The sequence below is a fragment of the Syngnathus floridae genome, chromosome 14 (assembly GCF_059516105.1).
Source record: "Syngnathus floridae isolate MCC-2025c chromosome 14, RoL_Sflo_1.0, whole genome shotgun sequence".
Classification (NCBI taxonomy): Eukaryota; Metazoa; Chordata; class Actinopteri; order Syngnathiformes; family Syngnathidae; genus Syngnathus; species Syngnathus floridae.
The window spans coordinates 6,410,662-6,435,451 of NC_142426.1; the positions used below are offsets into that span (position 1 = coordinate 6,410,662).

Sequence of the window (24,790 nt, forward strand, 5' to 3'; positions counted from 1 at the left end):
ACATCACAACCTTTTATTCTTTCTGATTTACGTGCGTGAGTGGAGCAAACGACAAGGGGCGCTAGTGCAACAAAAATCTGGTGACAGTATGCCGTTTTTTATACTTCCAATAAAGAAACTTACCGTTCATGTTTCACCAGTGCAAGCACTTCATATTTAAGGGGCCATTTTGCATTAAAATAAAGACGTATGCAGATATTACCTATCCTAAGAAAAGGAGACATTCGAAAGGATTTTTTTTATTTTGGCAACACCTGACAAGGTTAGGGTTTATTATTATTGATGAGAGAATTAAAACTTTATACTTTATTCCTTAATTTTTACAAAATTATCAGTTTATAAGGTGAAATTTATCACGTTATGGCATGACAAAGAGTATTTTCCGTGTGGCGTCAATAAGATTCTGTGGGATACTCCAAAAATATTACTAGTAATCATAAATTGTGATTCTGTCGTTTATTTTCTCTTGGATTCAATTCAACAGATGCACGTCTGCGGCGCGCGCAAGCAAGGGTGCGTGCGTGTGCGCGGGCTCGCGCACGCGCAGCCTCGCAGAGCTTCGCCGAGCCGAGCGCGGAGCGCGTCACGCACAAGCACGCACGCAGCAGACTAAGGAGCAGCCAGGAGCCCCGCGCACAAGTTCCGCCTACAAGGTAACGCCCGCTTTCTTCGTTCCACTAAAAAAATGTCATTCTTATTATTTTCGTCAGCATTAAAGCTGTCTTCTTTTGCGCGTTTTCACATTTGTCTTTTCTGGGCATGCGCTGCGCGGCAGACAAAAGATGCGTGGCCGAAACGCACGGCGGCGTGCGTGGACGTCAGAAATGGTGCCATCATGGCATTACATTTTAATAATTCATCACACATTAGGCGTTCGCTATTTCTTTCTATTTCTGTTTCATTCTCTTTTCGTTTTTCCCCCTTCCCGGAGACGAGGGAGCGCGTAAAAAGGGGCGTGTGCCGCGTGCTGGTGGAGTGGCGGGCACGCGCTTGTGGGATGGAATATGTTGCATCTATATGTTGCATCTATATGTTGCATCTATATATATATATATATATATATATATATATATATATATATATATATATATATATATATATATAAACGAAACAAAAAATAATTAAATACAATCATGAATATTGACATCCTCGTGCATCTTTGCCGTATTCGATGTCGTTTAGTCAGTGGGAACGACGCGTACAAGCCAACTTTATGGTGGCTGTATAGCGGTCCTTTGTTTGCGGCGGCGCGCATGCGCAGTGGGCGCAGGGTGTGGATGGGAGCGATGCCACCTTCCCGAGCGGAGGCGGGGTGGGGGCATTTGTTACTCCAGACGCACGCACACAAACACGCACACAAACGCACACACACGCGCGCGCACACACACACACACACACACACACACACACACACACACACAGACACACACACAGAGCTCCTTCTGTAAAGATGTGATTGTTCTTGTGTGCAGGATTCTCATTGGTGTGACTGTCTGTCAATCAACATTTGCTATAAATTAAAAATCATATCGTTCAATAATTGGCACATTTTCGCCTAAGCACATTTTAACATTGTGGTGCCTTGGTCAAATTTGTGTGTGTTTTGGGGGGAGGGGGCAGAAATTTGAGAGCCACCAGCGTTCGATGGCACCAGCACACCACAGCCATTGATCCATTCCGATTAATTGGACAAAAATACATTTTTGGAGTTCCATTTGTTTGTTCTCTGAACTCAACTGGTCTCTCATGGCGCCGCCATATCTTTTGTGCCAAACTCAAAATGGCTGCCACGTGCCGGCACTGCTCTCTCTGGTGTGCATTGGCGCTAAAGACAGCTTGCACCAGCCACACTGCCTGCAAAGGAGCTCCGAGGACATTTTGCCACATTTGTGCTGGCCCACTTGTTTCATTGTTGCCAAGTGTCTATCGACTCGCTCGCTTGCTTGCCGGCTTGCTTGTCGGCTTGTGTGGGTAAAAAAAATGCCATCAACAGACGCAGCGGCGGCCATCTTAAGCGTCAGGTGGCGCGATACCAATGGAAGGGATTGCGCGTGTCTCTGAGTTGTCACAGGCCTCGGCTGGATTTGAAGCGAAATACGCCGCTTGCTTGGAAGGAATTTGTGGCCGCCGCTCGTAAGAAGGTAAACGCAAGACAAAGAAGAGTCACTGGTGCTACAGCGCCCCCTGTGGCTGCAAGCGCCATCTGTTGCCTCGTCTTTGTTGAAACCCGCAAGTGACGGGCATGAGGACAAAATGATTGTGAACGATTAAACAAAAGGGAACAATAGAAATTGTTTTGTTAGCCTGCAGGGGAGGCAGCTTTGTTTGACAGTTGGGCTTTTTTTGTGGGGGCAGATTTTCCACCTGGCGGTTTCAGAGCCGGTTTACAAAAGCTTTGTAGTTTAGTTTTCCAAAGTTTGAAAGAAAAAAATCAATTGTACTCTCATCTTGAATGTCAGTTGAGAGATTTGTGTGAAGCTCAGCGATGAAGACTGAGCGAGCGACTGAGCTGCATCACGGTGACAAAGCGAAAAAGTTCATTCAGATCAAGTAGAACGTGTCTGCTGGCTTGCCAACAGCCACTTTAGAGTGCCTCGTTGTCAGCCATGAGTGCGCGCGTCACAGAGAAAACGAAACTCAGAAAAAAGCTGGGTAGCATGTGGGCACTTTTGTCATGCAGAGGAAGAGGCAGCACGGAGGCGGTCTGACGCTTCTGCCTGATGCCACCAATTTAATGCATCTCGCCGTCAGGCAGAAGACTGAAGAGAAAAATTCTCCGTTTCATATCGGGAACACATTGTGAATGCTGTCGTCATTTTGGGAAACAAATGCTTTCATGTGTGGTATTTGTGTCAAGTCCCGGAGGGAACGCGAGTTTCTTGCTTTGATGGGATCGGAAGAAGGATGAGAAAAATGTTGCCGTGGCGACGCCAGATATAAACGTTAACACCTCACCGGAGTTGAGCGATAACAAGGTTTGCTTGTTCCGCGCTCATCTATGTTGACTTTGTGCACAGGGCAATCATTAACTTCCTCTGCCAACACTCGCACTTGTTCGCTAGTCATCTCGGTCGCGGTTATCATCTTTCGTCACACTGCGACCAAAATGTACATTTACACAAGGCTGCGTCCAATCCCACATTTATGTAGACGCGAGTGTGGGAAAAATATGAAAAGCTATGAGATTGGCTGCCCTGCAGGAAAGTGTGTCAGCCCCCTCCTTCATCTATTCGGGGTCATTTGGAGTTGAGCGCTCGTGAATCTCTATGAATGGAGAAGCATCCTCCGAAAGCCACCCGTTGAAATGTTGTGCCAGCTGATCGGTCGCTTGGGATTTGAGCTGATTTCCAGCAGCTCCAGATAATGGTTGCGCATATTTTGCAAGATGCGGGTTGGTGACTCATTTCTACTCTGCGACCCGCGCCCAAGGTGGTCTTGCTTCATCGGCAGTATATCAATTGGCAACATCTGGCATGAAGACTTTTTCAACGGTGCACGTGTGACAACCGAATGGCGTGCATTCACATTGTGGCGTTGTGGTTTTTGTGCACACAGACGCCCGAGGTCCGTCCGTCATGGGAGGCAAACTGAGCAAGAAGAAGGGCTACAACGTCAACGACGACAAGACTAAAGACGCCAAGGCAGGGGAAGTGTCTGGTTCCGACGACAACCAGGTAGCCGAGAACGTTAAAGATGAGACCGCCCCTGCCGGCAAGGACGTGACGCCCACCAAGGAGGCGGCGCCGGCCGCAACCGCCGTTGCCGACGAGCTGGAGAAAGGGACCAACGCCGAGCCTATAGCGGACGGCGAGGTCACCAAGACCCAGGAGGCCGCGGCTGAGCCCACCCCCAAGGAGGCCGCCGCCCCCGCCGTCAAGGATGAGGCCGACGCCAAAAAGACTGAGGCCCCCAAAGCTGAGGCGGACCCCAAAGCCAGCGAGACCCCCAAGGAGACCCCCAAGGAGTCGGTGGCCCCCGAAGCTCCGCCCAAAGATTCCGCCGAGGCACCAAACAAGGATCAGAGCAAAGATCAAAGCACCAACGCTCAAGATTGATTGGTGGACACCTGCGGGAAAGCCACACCCACTTTGGACAATAATGAAAATCAAGAATGACCACCGACAAACCCGCTGGAGCGACACCCGAACCCGCCCGTCATCTCATGCCGTCGCATAATCGCCTTGGCCATGCCCCCTCATATTAAACTTTCTTAAAATGGTCCCAAAATAGTCAAAGATTTCCTAAATAGTCAGTAGCAGATTTGTATTTAAAATACATTTTTAAGATTTCTACGCTGGTTTGGAACCTTAGCTTTAGTACTCTACGCAACTCTGATATGATTACAGTCTGAGTCTGGCCTTCTTTTAATCTGGTTCAGGTCTACTTTGAGTCTGATTCCGACCTAGACTAGATAGGTTCTAAACTGGGTCTGATTTGGCACTGATTTAGGTGTAGTCTTGTTCTGATCTGGGTCTAGTCTAATTCTATTCGGGTTGTTGGGTGGCGCCAACCTTTTACTCGTTTTGAAGCAGTCTGCTTCTGAATTGGTCCTGGTTTATTTAATTGTCAGGTTCTAATTTGGTAGTATGGCACTGCCGGTGGTAGGCTCTAGATTAGACTTGGACTGCATTTGAATAATCTGGTTCTAAATTAAATCTGGTCTGTTTCGACCAGTCTGGTACTCGACTGGCACTGGTCTGGGAATAGTCTTTTTCTACATTGGTTCTACTTTGGAATGGGTCTGGGTTTAGTCCAGTTCTAGTCTTGTTTTAAATTGGGTCTGATCTAAGTATGTTCCAGTTTACGTTCTAGTCTAATTCCAGTTTGGTTCTTATCAGGTACTGGACTGGTTCTAGCTCTAACCTATTACTGGACTACTTCAACCTTGGTGCTGATCTGATTTTAGTTTCTTGACTGGACCTGGTGTGGCTTAACTCATTCACCGCCAAACCAGTTAAAATGGCTCTTTGACGTCTATAGCCGTTAATGGCAGTGAATGAGTTAATTGCTACTGATCTGGTCCGGGACAAGTGTGGAAAAAGTCTGATTCAGTATTTGTCCTGGTCTAGATTTTGGTGCTAGTTTGATGCTGGTATGCATAGGCTAATGTGGTTCTGAATTAGTTCTGATCTGGTTCTAGTCGCCAGAGGGAAAAAAGCAGCCATCAGAACGGGGACGTCTCAAGGTTTTGGATGCCAAATTAAAATGGGGGGAAGCTTGTTTCTATGGCAACCGTGCTTGGCAACTCCTCATTCTCATAAAAGTACCGCATGCACACGCATGTGCAAGTCGTGTACATGCATGTGCACGCGTGTGCAGTGGAAAGTTTGAGGGTACCTTGTCCTGCTCCTGAGTGACAAAGTCTCCTCAAACTTTAGACTTCACGTCGACACGGTCGTGGCATACGTGTCATCGGGTGTTCTGGCCTTAATTTGCATGTGCGTTCCGGTCCCATCTTTTGGGTCCGTTGGGGAAAAGCTGGTGTGCGTTTCCATGCCAACCGTGTGTCTCCATCCCAGCCGGCGGTGCTCGCTCTACGTCTCCTAGAAAACAAAATACTAAGAAATTAAAGTTTCAAAGTTGTATGTTGACTTGTTGAAATTGGTGCAACAGTCGCAATAAAAAAACCAAAAAAAAAACACAAGGAACTACTAAACTGAATTATTGTTGTTTTGTGGCTTCTGTGACATTGCAGCTCGTCCATTCACGGAGGACGTCAAATATTTGTTACCAATTCAGCGTCGCCTTGCCATTCACACTCTTTCTGTTAGTGCTGCAGTAACTGTTAGCACTGACACCATAGTTAGTGCCGCTAGCATCATTAGCACTAATAGCATATTTATTGTTTTTTTAGCATTGTTCTTGTTAACACCACTAGCAGTGTTAGGACTGATAGTATTGTTTGTATCGGTAGAATTGTAGGTTCGATTTTTTTTTTGGTACAATTGTCGGTACTCATAGCATTGTTAGCACTGATACAATTGTTAGTGTTGCGAGCACTGTTAGCATTGCTCGTACTACTGTGGCAGAAGAAGCACATCTTTCTTCTATGACTGCCAAGAAGCGAATTCAAACTGCGTGATTGGCCAGCCAGCACCCTGCATCGTGACCATTTGTTGCTAAGGTGACGTCTATGCCCACTTTCGCCTAGCAACAGGCGCAGATGCGAAGGAAGGAAGGATGAATGAATGGAAAGAAGATGAGGAACGTGTTGGACATTATGTAGCGTCTTCCCGAACCAGCACGCAGTCTGTTCTTTTGTCTTTTACGTTCTTCTTTTCTCGTGATTTTCTCCATCTTTTCACTTTGGCCTCCATCCTTCCTGTACTTCATCCCTTTTCTTCTGTCACCTTCCTTCCTTCCTTCCTTCCTTCCTTCCTTCCTTCCTTCCTTCCTTCCTTCCTGTTTGAAGACACACGTTAGCGTCAGGATTCTTCTTTGACGACTAGTCGCGATTGTCTCCATCAGCCATTATGCAAGCGATCCGCCGTGGCTGGTGGGGCTGCTGGGCCTGTTGCCTAGCAACAGGCTGGCGCGGACACGGCAGCTTGGCGTAAGAGATGACGCTTGATGGCGGAAATGGAAATGTAGGACGCTGGTCTCCAAGGGGAAGTCAACGCGTTAACAGTATTTTCTTCCATGTATTTCCATGTCTCCACGTGACGTCTGTCTAAGCAGCAAATGTGCGAATAACATTAAGATACCTGGGAAAGGTCTTTCAGTGGGGTTGGCGTCTTCCTCCGTCTAATTGGCTAACCAGTATGAAATTTCACCGACGCTTTTTATAGCAAAGGGCAGCGGGATTATACCATGTTTGGCCAAGGCAGAGGGGGGTTTGGCTTTGCTTGCCATTTCAACAATATTTATCTCGGGTTATTGTCATATCATTTTTTAAAATATACATTACACACGTATTGTCATGACGTTTTTTTATGTCACAGCGCATAGCAGGAGACAGTCGTCATGGCAACTGCCCTCCCTTTAATTTCAAATGGGCATTTCGCTACCTTGGCGCATGTCGGTTTTTTCCATCCGTGACTTTAATGCCCTCTGACCAGACCAGGGTGTAAATTCTGCGACATTCCTGAGTGGCACGTGACATCGGTAAGTGTCTCTGTTGCTATGTTTGAATTCTTCTAACTAGTGAGCTGCAGTAGCGGCAAGAAGTGTAATGGTCGTTTACTGACCTCTAGTGGAAGCTCAGGCGCACTGCACAAGACTGCGACGTCACCATGGAAACGTCAAGATCCTGAAACAATTAAGTGACAGACTCCTTTTCTTTCTTAATTTCTTCCTTGTCTGGTTTTCCTCTCCTTTCTTTCCTTTCTTCCAACAAGCTACCCTTTATTCTTCCCTAGTATTCCTTCCTTCCTTCTTTCCATAAAGGACAGAACACAGCAGAAGGGACTGTTGTAAAAAATTAAACATTTTAATTGAGCGGTCGCATATAAAAGAAATAGAAAAAAGAAAGATGGACAGCATCAAGGGAAGGAGGGAGTGTCAAAGTCTGGAGGGGTTCAAGGTCACATAAAAAGAGGAAGTGACAGATGACAGGAACGCCGTCTGGATGCTCCGGAGAAAAAAAACGACGCACGCCAAGCGGGTCCCATCCTGACAACATTCGTGAGGTCTGGCGGATCCAATGGCCTCGGCGTCCCCCCGCGGTTGCATAATTACAGGAATTTTCAAACTGGAAAACTTTCCATGGGAATTGATGGCAAACAAGCAGAATTCTACTCAACCGTTCGGCTCACGTTTGCTTTTTGAGGAAGCTAACATGCTAATGTAGCTTTGGAATGTGTGAGGACGCCCGCTGCTACTTGCGCAAAAACGATGACTACACCTCCAGCAGGAGGTCTCGCAACCTTTGCCTTTCTTGTTGTAGCCAAAACAACGTGCAAAGGATTCCACTTGTTACTTGTGTCTCTCGGTGCCAAACATGCTAACTGCAAGAAGGGAAGGAGGAGCCTGCATTTGAACCTTTCTTGTCATCTCCAAAAGAGGCGAGAGCCCGCATTTCAACCTGTCCCAAGCAAAACAATGTCAACACGATTAGCGACAATCGTGTTAACTACACACGGGAAGGCCCCGATAGGTGCTCAAACCTCCACCGTTGCGGTTATATGCAAAAACAAAAACAAATGTGGGTGCCTTGATTTGAGCCTCCAACTTTGTGGTCGTGTGACAAGGATTCCGCTCTTGACGTCTTTTTTTTTTTTTTTTTTGGAAAGGGCGAAGACGCTAACCACACCGCAGCTCAGATTCAAAGGCCCAACCTGAAAAGTGTGAGGCCACACTAGCCACGCTAGCCACTCGTCCGACCGACTGGCCCGAGCGGGCAACCTGTCGTCCAAATTCCCAGGGAAAGTTTCCGGTTCGGAATCGAGGATTTGGTTTTGCACCAGGCCCCTGTCTCAGGATGCGTCGGTCTTGTCGGGGGCGTCGGCGTGGTGGGTGGCACCCCCATCGTTGGCCAGCAGCGTCCTGCGGTTGTAGTGGTGATGATGGTGCGCCTTCATGATGGCCGAGTTGTTGTTGTCGTTGAGGATCTGCTTCTGCTTCTGCCGGTTGAGCGACTGGACCAGGCCCAGCACCACGGCGGCCAGCGAGTACTGGCCCGTCATCTTACGCGGCTGCAGGATAAGCGGGTTGGGCAGTACTCGGCCCGACAGGAAGTGCGTGCGGATTTTGCCCTCCTGCTCGCTGATGCCTTTAACGTAGATCTCACCGCGGTACTCCAAGGCGAAGCCACGCTCCCTGAGGACGGCCGAGGTCTCCTCGGGAACTTGGATCTTGCCGCTCACACCCGTGCTGTCCATGCGGCTGGCCAGGTTCACCGTCTTGCCCCAGATGTCGTACTGCGGCTTCTTGGCGCCGATCACGCCCGCCACCACCGAGCCCTGCGCCATGCCTGCCCGTGGAAGACGGAGGAAGGAATCAAACATCATCAAGCACACACACACAGGTCAGCGACACGGACGGCGGCCAGCAGCACCTATTCGGAGTTCAAAGTTGTTGAAGGAGTGCTTGTTGATTTCTCGGATGCTTTCGTTGAGAGCGATGGCAAAGTCGGCCAGCGCGCACAGGTGACCCCATTTGTCTTCGCACTGCTGTCGACACACCGGCGCGACGCGCGTCAGCCGATCGCATTCGACACCAGCCGCTACAACATCACCGCGCTCACCTGCTTCTCGGGAGACAAGCCTGACACCGCCATGTATGTGCTGCCGATGGTTTTGATCTTCTCGATGTCCTGGAAGCGTTCCTCGCCCAATAACTACACACGTCAACACATTGCACACATCAACACGCGCACATGCACAACAAACAGCATCGACACATGCGCACGCACAGAAAGACGAACTACCTCATCAAAGTCTGCGATGATCTCGTTGAGCAGTCGCAGACACTCAACTCCCTGGTTGTTCATCTCCGTCTGCGAGTAGAAGTCGGCGAATCCCGGAATGGACGCGAACATCACGCCCACCGAGTCGTACGACTGGGAGTACAACTCCTGCGTGCACGCCAGCAACACGGCCAGAAAGAAATGCGGGGGGCCGTTAGGGTCCAGTCAAGGCGCAGTTGCGCACTTCTACCAGCGGAGGGCAGTGTTGTCATGCAGAACACTTGTCTGCAAGCTTGCGAGCGGCCAGCCTCCCCACCTCGTTGTCGCGCTCCTTCTCCAGGAAGTGTCGGGCCACGTGGCTGGGCAGGATGTTCCTCAGCATGTTCTCGTTGTGCTCTCGCAGCTCCTTCATCTCGTTGATTTCTTCTTTGGCCTGGACGCGCCACAAGAAGTCCAGTCGCGCCGTGTACTCCAGCTGCTCCGCAAACACACGCAAGTGAGTTAAGGTCAAAGACAGGCCCAAAAATCAAAGAAAAACGAAGGAAAAAAAATGCATGCAACCAAAGTAACACTTTCAAACAAAAAGAAACAAAACATGAGGAAAAAAAAGAAAGAAAGCCGAGCCAAAGCCGTTTCCGTGACAACAAACAGACTAAATGCCGGCGGAGCCGCATAGCTCCTTAGATTGACCGGCGGTGACCATTCCGAAATGGACTGTCTGTTAGTCCGCAGCTAAACAGATTTCTTTCCAGTTTTTGGCAACGCAAAATAAAGTTCCAGGGTCACAGGTTGTGCATGTGTGCATGTTTCTAACCTGCTGTCCGTGGTAGAAGACGGCTAGGAGGAACATGGCCATGAGAAGCAGCGACGTCTCCTTGGTGCCCAGGAAGTTCCTAAAACCAGCATCATTGTCATTAGCATCATTATTTTGCAGCAAGATCTTTTCTTTTGTGCCTTCCCGCGAGCGGGTCAAGCAGAGTGTTTCCACGGAAACCGCAGCCGCACTGAGCGGTTGCCAAGGTGAAGGTCAGCTCAGGCACGAGCTGCGGCCTGCGACATCTAACTAGCGACCGCGACAAAGGAGAACGCTTGGCGATGTTCGCATATAAATCACTCGCTCATTTTCATCATGGCCCCTTTTGGCTTTCTTTTGGCGCTTTCCACTTTGATGCGTGCCGCAAACTCGTTGTGGATGATGTCGTTGCCATGTCATTTACGGCGGTTGGTGTGTGCGCTCACGCCGCGTTTCGGTGGGTGGCATCGTAGCGCACAAAGAGCGATGCGTAGAAGGCTTCGGTGAGCAGCGAGTAGACGGCCACCATCAGCAGCAGCACGGCCAGCTTGAGAAGCGAGTTGAGGCGCAGGAACACGGCGCACGTCACCATGGCCAGCACGCCAGTGAACACAAAGTACTGCACACGCAAAGAGCACAAAAATGACTTTTGGCAGGATGGAGGCGGGGCATCATGGCGCGGCGGCGGGTGCGAGGGCACGCGTACCTCCGGGTAGAAGCAGATATCAGCCACAGCGTCGGAGCGGCCCAAGGTGTCGTTCCTGTAGGCCGACTCATGCGAGTCGCACCACAGCTGCCGCGCGGACAAATGTCAGCCTGCGAGCGGGCTTGCGAGCGGGCGGCGCCCTTTGGAACGGCAACTCACCATGTTGATCATGGCCGCCAGGAAGTTGATGAGGATGGAGAGAAAGATGACCACGTTGCGTGCTGCGTACGTCTCGTTAATCCAACAGCAGGCCCGGCGCAGGACCAGCGGCAAACACTTGTAGTCCTCGGCCGTGGTGGCCAGGACCAGACACGAGTGCAGCAGGATCAGGACCGACAGCTGCACCGCCATCGGCACCATCCTGCGGCGGGCGGCCACGTCACATATGGAGGCGCTGGCGAGATTGCCGTCGTTACGCAACTAAGTTGGCGACGAGCTCGGGGTTGCCGTGACTAAAGTAGTCACTGCGGCGCTCGACGAGGTCTGCTCTTTGCTGATATGGCGGCTAAAAATCATAGCTCACTTTGATGTGAGCGGTGTGATCAACGATCCGTCGGTTGGCAAGACTCTGTGAGTCGGAAACTCACTTTGACAGAATTTGGCTGGGTTTCTCAATTTAGTGACAAAGTGTCATTGAGTAGCATTTTCATTTTCACATAGTGCGTGGCTATCTGACTCAGTTTGAGCACGTAAGCTAGCTTAGCTAGCAGTCGGCTTTCACATCGTGAGCAGAGCAACATTCCAGCTTGTGTTTCTTTTTTGGGGGGGTCAATGTGGACGAGGTCTTTCACCTGGCAGAGGGCAGCAGACTTTGTATGGTGGTGATGAAGAGAAGCACGATGAAGGCGCAAACCAGGTTGGACTTGAAAACTTCATCCCTCATCTGCGAGTACTTGAGCGGCAAGGAAGAAAAAAGGGAGCGATACAAGATGGTGAGTGCGAGACGGGAAACGCACTCGGGCACGCTGGAACAATAACGTAACACATCAAACATGCTAGCATGCCACACTTCAAACGGCACAAACCTTGACAGAGAGAGAGAGATGGGAGAGAGAGAGACAGGAGAGAGAGACAGGAGCGACAGGTGGGGTTGTCAGGCTCGCTGCTAGCTGCTAACAGTAGGCCGCTAGCTGTCGGCCGCTAGTTGTTAGCCAATGCCGCCGGGTGCTACTGATCACAACTCGGCTGCTAAGTTAAACCTGATAAGAGAATGAGTTCTCACTGTTAAACGAGGATATCGGAAATAGATTTGATTTAGTCAGTATATTCATAGCTATGTTTGATATGTTGAGTCAATTAGCAGCTTCGTTCCATATGGCGCGTAAATTAGCAGGCTAGCTATGCCACAGTCGATACACGAGCAGATAGTTTGGATATACAGGGGGTCCTCGGTTTATGATGTCGATCTGTTCTTATGTATGCAAAATTAGAAGGGAAAAGGAAATTTTGTGTAATTTGGCATTGTCGTGCGTGTTTTTGCAAGGAGGGAGGGAAACGCCCAAAAGGAAGAAAAAGACTGAAAGAAGAGGAAAATACAAAGCAAAGCAAAGACGGTGAAGACGCGGGCGGCGTCTCCGAGGCCCGGTCTGGCTACCTTGCGTTCCAGGCCGGAGTCTTTAAACATCAGCGAGAACGCTTTGATATGCTCTCTCCTCAACTTATCGCCACTCCGCAAGTCGATGGCGCTCTCTATTCGCTCGTTAATTTCCTCAGGACCGGAGTGGACATGCAAAGCTTGTGCGAGATGGTTTGGAAGCAGATTTATCGAATTTCTCGTTAGGGCGGCCAGAGTCTAGGGGGGAAAGCACATGCACATACAATGAACGGGATGTGGTTGCCGTTGCCACTGCAGCTGCGGCCCCTCCTTCTTACCCCCCCACTCATATTGGCATAAACACAAAAAATACACAAAAAAAGAAAGAGACAAACAAGAGAAGAAGGAAGAGCAAAATGCAACGTGTTGTTCGGATTTTCATTCCAGACGTGCACAAAAGAAAATGAAACAAAGATCTTTCTGCCACAGAATAGCAAACGAAACCACAGCAGTGGCTTGAGATACAAGATTGGGTGAGAATGCTTGTATCTCAGATCATCTCTTCCAATGGAAATGAATGGAAATGCCTTTAATCCGTTCCAGCCCAACCGTGACAAGAAACAAGAAACATTTACATACGTATGGCACAAAATGCGTGAATGAAAATGTGCGAGCGGCCACGCCGGGCCCGGCGCGGCGTGCGCAAATGGCACGCGGCTCTCCAAGCAGAGTGCCCCCTTCAAGCGCAGACGTGCACTCCAAACGGAGAAGTGCTCTTCACGCCTAGTTGACATGGAAGAACGAGCTTCTCGTGCTATTTTTAAGCGTGCCTCAAGAAAGTGCATTTTAACAATACGCGCAGAAACACACAGGCGGGGCCATCACGTACGAGGCGCCGCCACAATAGCCAACCCAAAGTGATGAATCGAGCATCCGACGCTTTGGGTCGAGCTAAGGTAGAGGAAGTCGGTTGGCGAGAGAGTGGCAGGAAACGAGCTCGAGGTACAGTCGGGAGAGTTTGCGGAGCGAGTGGCGCCCAAGCGACAACATGAAAGACGCTTCAGAAGCCCCGCGAGGATCCTTTCATATGCACGCGCAGCCGTGCGGGGAAAGAAGGGGGGCTTTTTCAAGAAATCACCACATCAAACGGCTGTGAAGGAGCCGCAACGGCTCACCGCAGGTCACCAGGCTCAAGGAAATACCATTCTGCTCTCGGCGCCATCGAAGCTCGTCAGCATCGCACCCTGCATGCGAAGGATGTTTTGGAGAATATACGAGCTGTTTTCCAAAACAACGTTTACACGCACAGCACAGTACAGGCGTTGCCGCGGCGATAAAAAGCTTCCCACATTCATGACCATGGCAACAGTGTCCTTGCAGCACAGGTGGGACGTAAAGAAAGCATGCCGACGGGAGGCCAGGAGGGCGCACTCACATTCTGCTTGCCCACGATGTTATCGAAGGGCAGCTCGGGGCTCCAGGACGCCTCGTTGAAGGTGGCGGAGCTGGCGCGACGGTCGGTGCCACTGCCGCCGCCGCCGCCACCGGCTTCCTTCATAATGTCCTCGGGGAGGGCCAGCAGGCTGTCTTCGGGCTGCTTGATGAGGTACGTCTCGATGTTGTGCCGGCGCAGGAAGTCGTTGCGGTCCTTGCCGTGGCCTGCCTCCACCTCATAGTCGCCGTTTAGGCAGTCCAGTGCCGCTTTGGAGATGTGGATGCGCCTGCGGGCGGGGGAGGACGGATGTGTGGCAAGGACGGATGTGCGGTGGACATGCGGTGGACCTGCGTCCTCACCCCGGGATGCCTCCGGACTCCAGCTTGTTGGCGATGTCAACGTCCCACGACCAGACATCAAACTGCCACTTCCTGAGGCCCAACACGCCACACAGGACTGAGCCCGAGTGGATCCCGATGCGCATGTCGATGTCGTGTTTGGTGCGTGAGCGCACGTATCTGACAAGGAACCGTCGATACACACAAAACAAAAACTCAGACAAACGTACATTGTGCACGCCTAGGACGACCTCCCGCCTATTTGGTTTTGGTTCTTCACAAAGTTTGCTGTTCACCGACTTATGTGGACAACAAGAACCCCCGGATGCGCTCACCTGATGGTTTTGATCATGCTGAGGCCCATCTCGACGCAGCAGTGGGCGTGGTCCTGCCGTGGCTCAGGAAGCCCCGACACGCAGTAGTAACAATCTCCCAGGATCTTAATGCGCAGGCAGTGATGTTCCTGCAAAGACATCCCGACCTCCTCTCAGCCTTCGCCGCAGGTAACGTGGCGGCCGCACGCGTAAGCGCTGTGCTCACATGCGCCAGGCGGTCAAAGCGTGCGAAAAGCTCATTCAACATCCGCACCAGCTCCTGAGCCGACAGCGTCGTGGAAAGATTTGTGAATCCTTTGACGTCTGCGAAAAGAATGCTGGATAAAACACGGAAACGTCACTTTGCGGGTTGGCCTTGGACACAGCTTGGACTTTCCACATCAACGACAACACAAGCGGTGACCCACAATGCAGCGCAACGTTCGTTAAGGGCCCGTCTCACTGGCCTGTAGACTTGAAGGCGACCTGAAGGCAACCTGAAGGCGACCTGAGGTGACCTGAGGCGACCTGAAGGTGACCTGAAGGCGACCTGAAGGTGACCTGAGGCGACCTGAAGGTGACCTAAGGCAACCTCCCGGGCAACCCAGGCAGCTTCCAAAGACCGGCATTTTCGATTTCAGGTTGCCATGATAAATTTTGACCTTTTGAAGACTTTTTCCAAGTTTCCAAAAGATCTCTTAGATGTCAACGAGTCTCTGTAAATTGGGGGGGGGAGTCTCCGCAAGTTTCCAGGGACATCTCCGAGACTTGCCAAATGAGACAGAGGAGAAATTGCAAATAAATCTCTGCCACAAGACTGCGTGACTTTTTCAAGTGTCCAGCAGGTCTCTAAGATGACGTTGTCGCATTCACCTTGAGGTCGCCGGAACAGTTCTATGAGTTCTGTGCAATGACTTCACGCCGACTCGCGAGCCTATTGGTCTCGAGGACTTGTCTTGCTCGCAATATTTTAGTCGCCTGATGTCTCCGCCGGTGACACGGACCCTTTGGACCCTTTGGCGCCCACTGAGTCTGACCTGACGTTCTCGTAGCGGTGGATGTAGATCCGATGGAACTGATGTTGAAGGTGCTCGTCCTCCTCGTTGGTCATATCGTTGATCATTTCCAGAACCACAAAGCGAGGTAGGACGGACAGAACCAGACGCTCCTGGGAAGGCAAAGGCCACATTTGTCAGGGAACGACTTCTCAAAGACGCCAGAACACAAACAGACACCATCGTTCACCAAAGTCCACTTTGTGGCCGTTGTTTTGAGATCTGAATTCATGGAACTGTTGGGTTCAGTTGATGAACACATTCGATTCTGAACCAGTTAATGACCAAGTTGGATGGAAAAATCATCAAGTTCATGACCACCCTTAACTTTTGAGACTGGTTTATCTGAAAGATGTGAAGGATTGGATCTCGATCTAAGCTTTTGAATGTGCAGCCACCACAACAGTGGATCTGGAGTTCATTTTGAGGACCAGGACAATGAAAACGGAATGACTTTGATCTCCTCTGCACACAATGATAGAGCCACGCCCCCTCTTTCCATTTCAGCTGTGGCCTCGAGGCTTGCGGGAAACAAGATGCCAGAAAAGCTTTCCACTCTTCACCCAGCCTGCACTCGATGGTGTAAACAAACACCACTTGCTCGGCCAACGCGCGACAGCAGATCGATGCGGCGGCCGCCTTTGCCTCCCTCCCGTCAGCGGGCTCATTCGTCGCAAACGTAGCGTGCCGTCAACACACATCCGTCAATCACGACAAAGTGTCGCATTACATCAGACAATGTGGAGGTCTCGCTGTATATCTGTAGATAAGCACTAACCTGTCTCTGATTCTCCGTCTCCAGACGCAGCCTGGCCTCGATGCAGCGTCGCGTTTCCAGGAAGGCCTGTCGCTGGGCGCGGTCCGACAGGTAGCTGATGAAGATCCCGGCCGTGTTCATACACATGAACAGAACCGTCTGGGCCGCCACCTGCCAACAACAAAATAGCTCAGTACGCTCGTCCTCATCTCGCTTTCGGCTTTTCTGCGGCTGACCAAATGTTTACTTTGACCTTTCAGCACCATTTAGAGTCTTTACGTTGTTTGTTCAACACGCTGGCCAGCGGGTCACATGACACACGGCCTGCCCCCACTCCACTCTTTGAGGGCAGAGATGATGTAACGCAACGCAAACAGCCACTGTCACAAACATGTACACGCTCCCGAGGGTAATTAGCACGGTAGACAAGTGTGGGCAGGCCTTTCTCTCCTTATGATGCCAAAGGTCGACCAGGACGCCTATGTTGGCCCACAAGAGACACACGGCAGGCACACACGCCACCTGCCCCCCCCGACCGACTCATCTGGAAAGTTGTCTGATGCCAACGCCTCGAATTCTTATTCAAGCATCAAGTCGGAAAGGCGCGAGGCGGAAAAGTCCACCACAAAACAGATCACGCAACATTTTGGCTCTGATGACATGAAATTGTCAAGGTAGCCTACGATTTTCAAATGAGCTTTTTCGTCCTCTGAAATGCACCAGCAGTCCAACACTCGCGTTCCAAATGGAGAATGGTGGAACTGCACGTCGGGTTCGCTTCAAATCTTCAAGCGTTTGTCTCACTTGTGCCTTTTAAGAGCTTTGACACTTGACCAACATTTGAACAAGCTGCGTGTCGCCAATTGGCTGAGTTGCAGTCTGGAAAGCGAGTCTTTCTTTCACGCTCGCACGCCGTGTGGGAGGATGAGAGGCGTCAGAACGGGCTCTGGGGCTGCAAGATGGCCGCACGCACGCTCACACACACACGCGCACCCATTATGGCATGCCACTGTGTTATTGCCAATCTTTCCCAGGAGGCCATCAGCACTGATTCAATTTCTCGGCTGCGGCTCGAGAGGTCCAGATACCCGAGGCCAAGGCGCGCACGCACGCAAATTAAAAAGCTGCCACGTTTCGTTCTGGAAGATGCCAAAGCTTTGTAACGAGGAGAGAAGAAGTTCACAAGGACACGTCGCACACGTCAGCACATGCCTACATTTTATTGATAGGTTATTTTTTTTTCATGGCAATAATTTTGGACCGTTTTTACAGCCTGAGCAATTTGGATTTTTTTTAAACTTTATGCCAATTCGGATGTTTGGCAGAATAAAATGTTCATCGGTGATTGATTTAAAGAAAAATTCACAGAAAATAAGCATTTGAATTTGCAGGGACAAGATGTTGGCACAACTTGACAATGGAGGGAGAGAGCGAGCAAAAATCAGCTCACTAAGCCCCTCGCTGTATTTTTCTTTCTTACTGTGTGTTTTCATCAAACATCATCAGGATGATCCAGACTGACCCGGACCACATCACCATGGCAACAGCGCACACACGGGGGCTCCTCAGACATCGGAGCCGCAGACACGCAACACGGCTCTCATTCTGCCGTCATCCACAACGGCCACTTTAAAGGCCGATGAGGTGCCGCAATCGCGAGGCACTCTTTACGGATGATAAAGAATGCATGCCTTTTTGAGATTCTTTGAAAATGTGTCACGAGCTGACAGGTGCTGACTTGTGAATGTGGCAAAACGGGGACATGCAGCACTTTGGTCGCCACGCGCAGTGGCGGCAGGCGACGCCCACGCAGACAAGCTGGCGGCAATGAGGAGGCAAATCAACCGGTTGCCCAATATGTTGCCCGACAGATGGATGCTTTGGGATTGGAACACGAGATGTTCCCATCGTCTTTGCTGGCCTACGACCTTTTTCCCTACTTCCAGTTCAAGTCCCAATAAAATTTTGGCCTGATTTTAATGGTTGCGCGCCTGCCCTTCCCCCGCCTGACCTATTCCAGCAGGAGCGATGTAAACATGTTAGCTGGCGGCTCGCCTCGAGGATCCCCGAGGAGACGGCAGCCGGCGGGAGAAGAGCAATCGTGAAATGTAATCACTGACGGACTCGCGTCCCCGGAGACGACGCGGCGCACCGCTCCAAAGCAGGAATAGAAAAACGGTAGACACGACGAGCCGCTAATGGATTCGATTGGGTGCCTTTCAGCGGTTTTATGGGAGGGAAGGACAGCCCCCCCCCCCCACCCCAAAAGACAATTAACTCCTCGAGTGCCGGCCATTTTCAGCATTTGGACGGATCTCAGCACATTCTGTATAGCGACAATATCAAACCTCTCGCACTTTGGATGAGATTCTCGTTTGGGGCTTTCCTCAGGACTCACAGAGTGCTTATTGCGCTTAAAATGCAGACTCGGGAAAGTTCTTAAGAAGAAGCTGTGGCTGATCCGGGATCAGATCAGAAAGCATCGCAATTCAAACGGGAGCGAGGCACTGAGCCATAATTCAGGATTATCTTTGGTGCACTCGTGAGGTGAACGACTTTGAAGAAGCGCCTGCCTGCCTTTTCATGCCGAAACCCGCCATTGCCTCTTTGGACCCAAAAGCTCCTTAGACTGCACAATTCAGGCCTGAATTGCTGTCGTATACAGTCCGGACCCAAATGCTTTGCTGCAAAGCGCTGCAATTTAGCATGCTAGCATGCGGTCCGGGTAGATGCGAGCCCTCCGAAGGCCTTCGGTGGGCCTTCAGTGGGCCTTCGGTGGGCGACGACCTGCTGTTTTGCCGCATTTCAAAGAGATAAGCGTAATCCCGTCCATAATCTCATTAAATGCTGACCCGAACGGGCGCTATGAATAGATTACTTGAGGGAGATAATCCCAACTGAAATCACGCTCAAAGTGGAGGATGAACACAAATCAAGACGGAAGCTTCCTGTGCGCCGTCGCCAGCGGGAGGCGCCCATGCCACCCGCATGCATCTTGTTCGCCGAGTCTCGTGGCTCCAAGGAAGCCATCAACGGTCACGCTGCACCATGATGCAAGCCTCGTTACGGGATGCCAAAAGAGCGCTTTTCCAAACGCCTCGGAACTTTTGCGCCAAAATTATCCGGCGAGACGCAGACGCTAGCAACCGCTCCGGCTGCAGTGCTGCCTAATTAAAAAGGCGGCAGGGAGAGCATTTTGGGAGTGACAGCTCGCCAAAATTAATCTCAAATCGGCACTATTTTCAGAATGTAACACATTCATTTTTCGAAGGAAGGAGCCAAAGACAATGGGGGGCTTTGATGGCTTGTCCCCACGGCAGCTTTTGACACAAACGGGATGCAACTTGAATGAGAATTTGCAATCAATTCATGAGCATTAGCATGAATTAATCAACGTAATAATGGAAGATTGGGGGAGAGGCGGATTATTTCTCTGCGTCGTGTCCTGATTGTGGTGAATCACTAACAGCTTTTTTTTTTTTGCAGCCATTTTTAGACGGGGCCGCGAGGTCACGGCGTGCGCTAAAAGCTTCATGAAACATTTAGCGCGGCCGAGTGCACGTCTGTTTACGGGAGACGGCGCCGGATTCCCAGCGACCGATCCTTCGTGCCAGGCGAGCGAGGTCAAATATCAGCACGGTGTCGCGCTACATGACGGCAACATGAGCGCTTTTGTGTGAACGCAGTTAGAAACACAGCGGCGCACTGGGGCACGCCCACACGAGCCTTTGCCCCCAAATTCAATTTCTTTCAATTTTCCTATTAGAGAAAAACACAAATGACAATAACAGTAAATCGTCCTCTAAGGTCAGCTTTTGACTCATGAAAACAAAGAGGTTCTCTTTGGCGTTTCATTAAAGGCACCATTCGGCGCATCCGTGGAGGCAAATTTTGTCTGTGTGATTTTCTGTGTTCCAAGTAGAAGCATGACAGGATTTGCTAAATGGGAGCAAGTTGAGGTCGTGTCACTATGCTTTTTCTATGAGGCATCATTGCAAGTGTGAAAGGAAAAAAAGGGTCACCGGTTGTTCGCGGCTCATGATGCGCCTCACAAAGTCATTTTGCCACGTTGGCACCCCTATAAAAAAAAAAAGAGAACGCGTCTTTGCGACGCTCGCCTGATGTAACCCCCTCTTCCCTCGCCTCATCATTTTCCCCTTTTATCTCCACGCCACAGCCACCGCTTCAGGTAAGCCGAGTTTGACCTTGAAAAAAAAGACGCTGCGGCGGCTAATGGCGCGGCTTGCTCGGGGTTTGTGTGGGAATGCGCGTGGTTGCATGCGCGAGAGTGATATGCACCGCTATTGACTTTCTAATTGCTGCCACTTCACTCAGAAGCCCTCCAAGACGCCCCCCCGCATTGTGTATTTTGAAAGCACTGCTCTCCACAACCGCTAATTGCAAGCAAGAGTCACACACCTTGCATGCAGTGCCACATTGGGCCACAACAAGGCAGGCGGCAGCACTGAGCTCAATGGGAACACGCTTTGAATACGCTCAAAATGAGTTTCGCTAGCATCCCTGAATAAGCCAAACATCTACAATGACGCCACTTAGCCTGTCAAGGACTTTTGCCATTTTATGTTGGTGTCAAACACAGCTGTATCACAAGACAACAATGACTAAACAGCATGAAGCATGCACGCTTGGCCTCTCATTTGGGAATGGCGCCAGTGACTCCTCTTTCAAAAGTGATGTTAGACAAGCCCAGAAGCGCCGTAAAACACTACCTTAAAAAATAGCACCCCTTGAAATGTGGCAAAAATGTGCAAAAAAGCTCAGACTGAATTGAAACCATCTTGCAGCCCAGAATGTTTGCAATCCCGACGCAATTTTGCTACCTTGTGACGCAAATTGAATCTAATCTAAAAAAAAAAAGTGCCCATGAATAACAAGCGATTGTCAAAGCGTAATCTCAACAGCTTGAAGGTGGGGGCGCTTCCGGCTTCTTATTGTTTCCAGAGAATATCAGAGTGTGGCTGCTTTGAAGAAAAAAAGAACAGGCCGGGGACAGGCGCTCCGGACGACGTATTCCTAACGCTTGGGAAGCTTCAACTGCATGGAGATGGAATGTCCAGCCACCTAAAGCTGACATGACATTTGGTATCAAATTTGTCTGTGAAGGAAACATAGAAATGGGCAGAAAGGGCTCCAAATGTCCAATTCCAAGCAAATGACTTGATGTATTGATTTTTATTTTTCAAAACATTTAAAGGAACCAAATGAACCGGCTGCTTGGATTTCAAAACCGCCAGGTACATCTGTCTCCCGCCTTTCTGCCAACCTCTGAGCGACCTCGTTGTGAGATGAACGCTGGCGACTGTGAAGACGCGCAGCTCATCTGACCTCTGACCTTTGATGCGGTCAGCATGAACCCAACAAAACCAAGTTGGGTTGGCACAAGGGAGGGAACAAGCCACCTCAAGCATACAAGCCACATGGTGCAGAGCGAGGACCCACTTGGTTGTCGGAGAGCGGCGCTTCTCGGGATAGCAGCAGCCTGACGAGGAGGTGCAGGGCGGACGCAGAGAGCCCGGCCAGGATGGCCCATGCCAGGGGCAGCGGCAGCATGCCATAGGTGGCGAAGAGCGCAAAGAGCACGTAGCCCACGCCGTCGCCCAGCAGGCCGTAGCCCAGGCCGGCGGCCAAGATCTGCGTGGCCATGGCCACCCAGGTGACGGCGCCGCTGTACTGCAGGTAGCCATGCGAGGTGGCGTCCTTGCGCACGGCCACCAGGGTGCAGACCACCACCTCCACGCCAGCAAAAAATCCCAGCAGCGCCCCTTTGACTGGGTCCACGGGCACCGAGGCCAGGGCCAGGTGCAGCGCCAGCAGCGTCAGCTTGGTCACCACGTCCAGGATGTTCATGACCACCAGCGACTTGCGCCGCTGGCCCAGGAAGTAGCGCTGGTACAGGCGCTCCAGGTCGCGCGACTTGAAGGCGTTGCGCAGCGTGGGGAAGATCACGCCGCGGTACGTGTAGCCCCAGTTGAGGAAGAAGTCCGAGTTGGTGGGCACGCAGTCCATCTGCAGGAAGCCCAGGTCGCTGCTGGCCCGCTCGGGGAACACCTTGGTGCCGCCGTTGTTGTGCTGGCGCTCGCCCACGGCTGAGCCCGCAGCCGAACCCGAGCCGCCCAGCGAGCCGCCCAGCGAGGTCCTGCCGGCCGACTGCCTGCGCGTCTCCGGCCGCTCAGGCTCGCCAGCGCCGCCCTGCTCGTGGATGAAGCGCTGCTCGGTGATGTGGCGGACTGCGTTCTGCCACAGCAACCGCTTGCCGCCGACGCTCAGCGTGCGGTTGGCGGTGTACGGCTCCTCGCTGGCGCTCGAACAGCGGACCTCGGACAGCTCCATGCCAGCGCGTGGGACAGTTACCTGAGCGCCTCGGCGGGGAACACGTCCTGGGATGCGCAAGGAACCGGGGGTGCGGGGCTGCGAGGAGGAGGAGGAGGAGGAGGCTGCTGCTGCTGCTGCTGCTGCTGGTGGTGGCAGTGCGAGGCGGCTGCAGCGTCGCGGGGGGAGCTCGTCATCATCCTCATCCTCGGCTCAGAAAGCCGCGCAAGGGCGACAAACGTGGATTAGGCACGCGGATTAGCTCCGCGCGCGGACGCATCCGTGCGGCGCCTGGAAAACGCACAGCTGGAGCCTCGCTCAAAACATCCACACTCGTTTGCCTTCTCTTCTCCCGGATTTGTTGGCGTCTTGATGGCTGCACGCACGCACGCCACTGACTGACGCTGGAGGGCGAGTGAGCGGAAAGCCTTCCTCCTCCTCGTCTTCGGTCCACGCAGCGGACACGACACAACACCTGCTTGCTTTAGCGGGGGGAGGATCCAGCTCGACTCTCTTTTTTGCTTCCACCAAAGGCTGATCAAAACACACCTCCTGTCCTTCTTCCTCTCTTCTCAAGTGAGGTCGTCGTGTGACGTCATAGATGCCGCTGTCCACGCAGCATCCTCCATTTGGCGTGATTAACATTTGAAATAGCGCGCATGCACACACAAAACGTGCGCTTTAAATGATCTTGCTGTTTGACCTTGACGACCAGTTTGTCAAATTGTCATAGATAACATTCAGTTTTCCACCAAATACCCAAGAAATCAGGTCAACTGCGTTTTCAGGTGCAATTTCAATTGTGAAAATTAGGGTCGGATTATTTTTGGCCACTCAAATGTGTCCGAAACTTCCATCCATCCATTTTCTGTATGGATTTCAAAAACAGTTTCGACATCAAAATGGTTCTTGTGGATTTTTTTTTTAAGAGGTGTCAAAAATAATTGATGAGTCAACAACAAATCTATTATCAAATTTATCACCTTGTGTTGTAAATAATCAAGAGCCGTTTGGTGCACAGGAGTCAAACTCAAGGCCTGGGGGCCAGATACGGCCCGCCACATCATCTTATTATTCAATTGCGCATTGAATTCATGTCTCAATACAAAAATTGCAAATCATCTTCATTTTTAAAAAAACATATTTATTAAATATTTACAGTTTATACTAGTCTCAGATTTGAAAACTAGTTATTCATCAGTTTGTTTTGAAGCTTATACTGAATATAATATGAGGCGTTATATACATTTATTTGGGTTGACAGTCATAATGACCCACTGAAGGAAACTATGACTACGATGCAGCCCGTGACAAAAATTTGTTTGACACCTCTGGTTTAGAGCCATTAAACTAAACTAAAGATTGTTCAAATCTTTTCATCTCAAAAGTTCATTCTTCACGAAAGCAAATTTATCTTCTGTGACAGCCCTATTGTCTTTGTTGTGCAGGTCAACAGTCCAAATGAGGTCTCATCAGAACAAATTTCTGGTCCACTTTTTCTTCTCAGCAGAGCAAAATGGGGCCAAGGCCTGTCAGCGATGAGACAAGGAGCGACGATTCTCTCGTAAACCTTGAGGAGCCCCCGCCCCCACTTTGACTCACGCATGCCCGGCGGCGTCGGGGAGGAAAGTTGCCTCATTGCTATTCTGTCTATTTTTATTCGCCTTCTGCGTGGCTTTGTGTTGCTTCTGCAGAGTTCGCCTAGTGCCCCCCCCCCCCAAAAAGGAAAAGCGCCGATTTGATCCAGCGCATCTCGGTTGCAAGTAGGCCATCAGATGGCCTGCGTGAGGTGAGCCACTCGCGCATCTCCTCAAACATGCAGCGTGACCAAGCTGGCAAAATATGGGCCTCCTTTCTTTCCTTCCCCCAGTTGACATACTTTCCTACCTACCTTTCCTCCTTCAGGCTACATGCATATTGTTTGATTTTTGTGTCACGAAACTCACGTGAGCGTATGTCACGTGACTTAGGCGACTGCTATCGCTCCTGTGCCGTCGGACCACAACGAAAAGAGCCATCGTCATCTTGACACTGACTGCGACAGACTGCGACATTGTTGACTGTCATGCTTCTGCTGCTCAGCTACTGCTCCCTCCCTGAGACACACGAGCCAGTGACGCAGAGACTTTAGCTAAGACGCAGGCCGGAACGCTAAAGAACAAAATTCCTGTGCAGCACAGTT

General features: G+C 50.8%; 2 protein-coding genes across 3 annotated transcripts; one reads left to right on the top strand and one right to left on the bottom strand.

The window, feature by feature from the left end:
* Positions 1-497: 497 nt before the first annotated feature.
* basp1 (brain abundant, membrane attached signal protein 1) lies at positions 498-5,661 on the top strand. The gene is made up of 2 exons (XM_088395590.1): positions 498-653; positions 3,556-5,661. The coding sequence occupies exon 2, from the start codon at positions 3,576-3,578 to the stop codon at positions 4,053-4,055; it is 480 nt and encodes a 159-aa protein (XP_088251716.1). The 5' UTR covers positions 498-653; positions 3,556-3,575; the 3' UTR covers positions 4,056-5,661.
* A 1,749-nt stretch (positions 5,662-7,410) lies between these two features.
* Positions 7,411-23,189, bottom strand: adcy8 (adenylate cyclase 8 (brain)). Of its 2 annotated transcripts, none has more exons than XM_088395585.1 (18): positions 21,739-23,189; positions 16,300-16,449; positions 15,504-15,634; positions 14,693-14,804; positions 14,488-14,615; positions 14,174-14,332; positions 13,815-14,100; positions 12,440-12,637; positions 11,637-11,737; positions 11,005-11,206; positions 10,846-10,932; positions 10,586-10,758; positions 10,161-10,239; positions 9,663-9,821; positions 9,368-9,514; positions 9,185-9,277; positions 8,996-9,107; positions 7,411-8,911 (listed from the first exon to the last, which is right to left on the bottom strand). In XM_088395585.1, the coding sequence occupies exons 1-18, from the start codon at positions 22,627-22,629 to the stop codon at positions 8,415-8,417; spliced, it is 3,705 nt and encodes a 1,234-aa protein (XP_088251711.1). In that variant the 5' UTR covers positions 22,630-23,189; the 3' UTR covers positions 7,411-8,414. The 2 variants fall into 2 exon arrangements, with proteins under 2 accessions (XP_088251711.1, XP_088251710.1); XM_088395584.1 differs by having other exon boundaries at positions 8,996-9,110.
* Between the last annotated feature and the right edge of the window lie 1,601 nt (positions 23,190-24,790).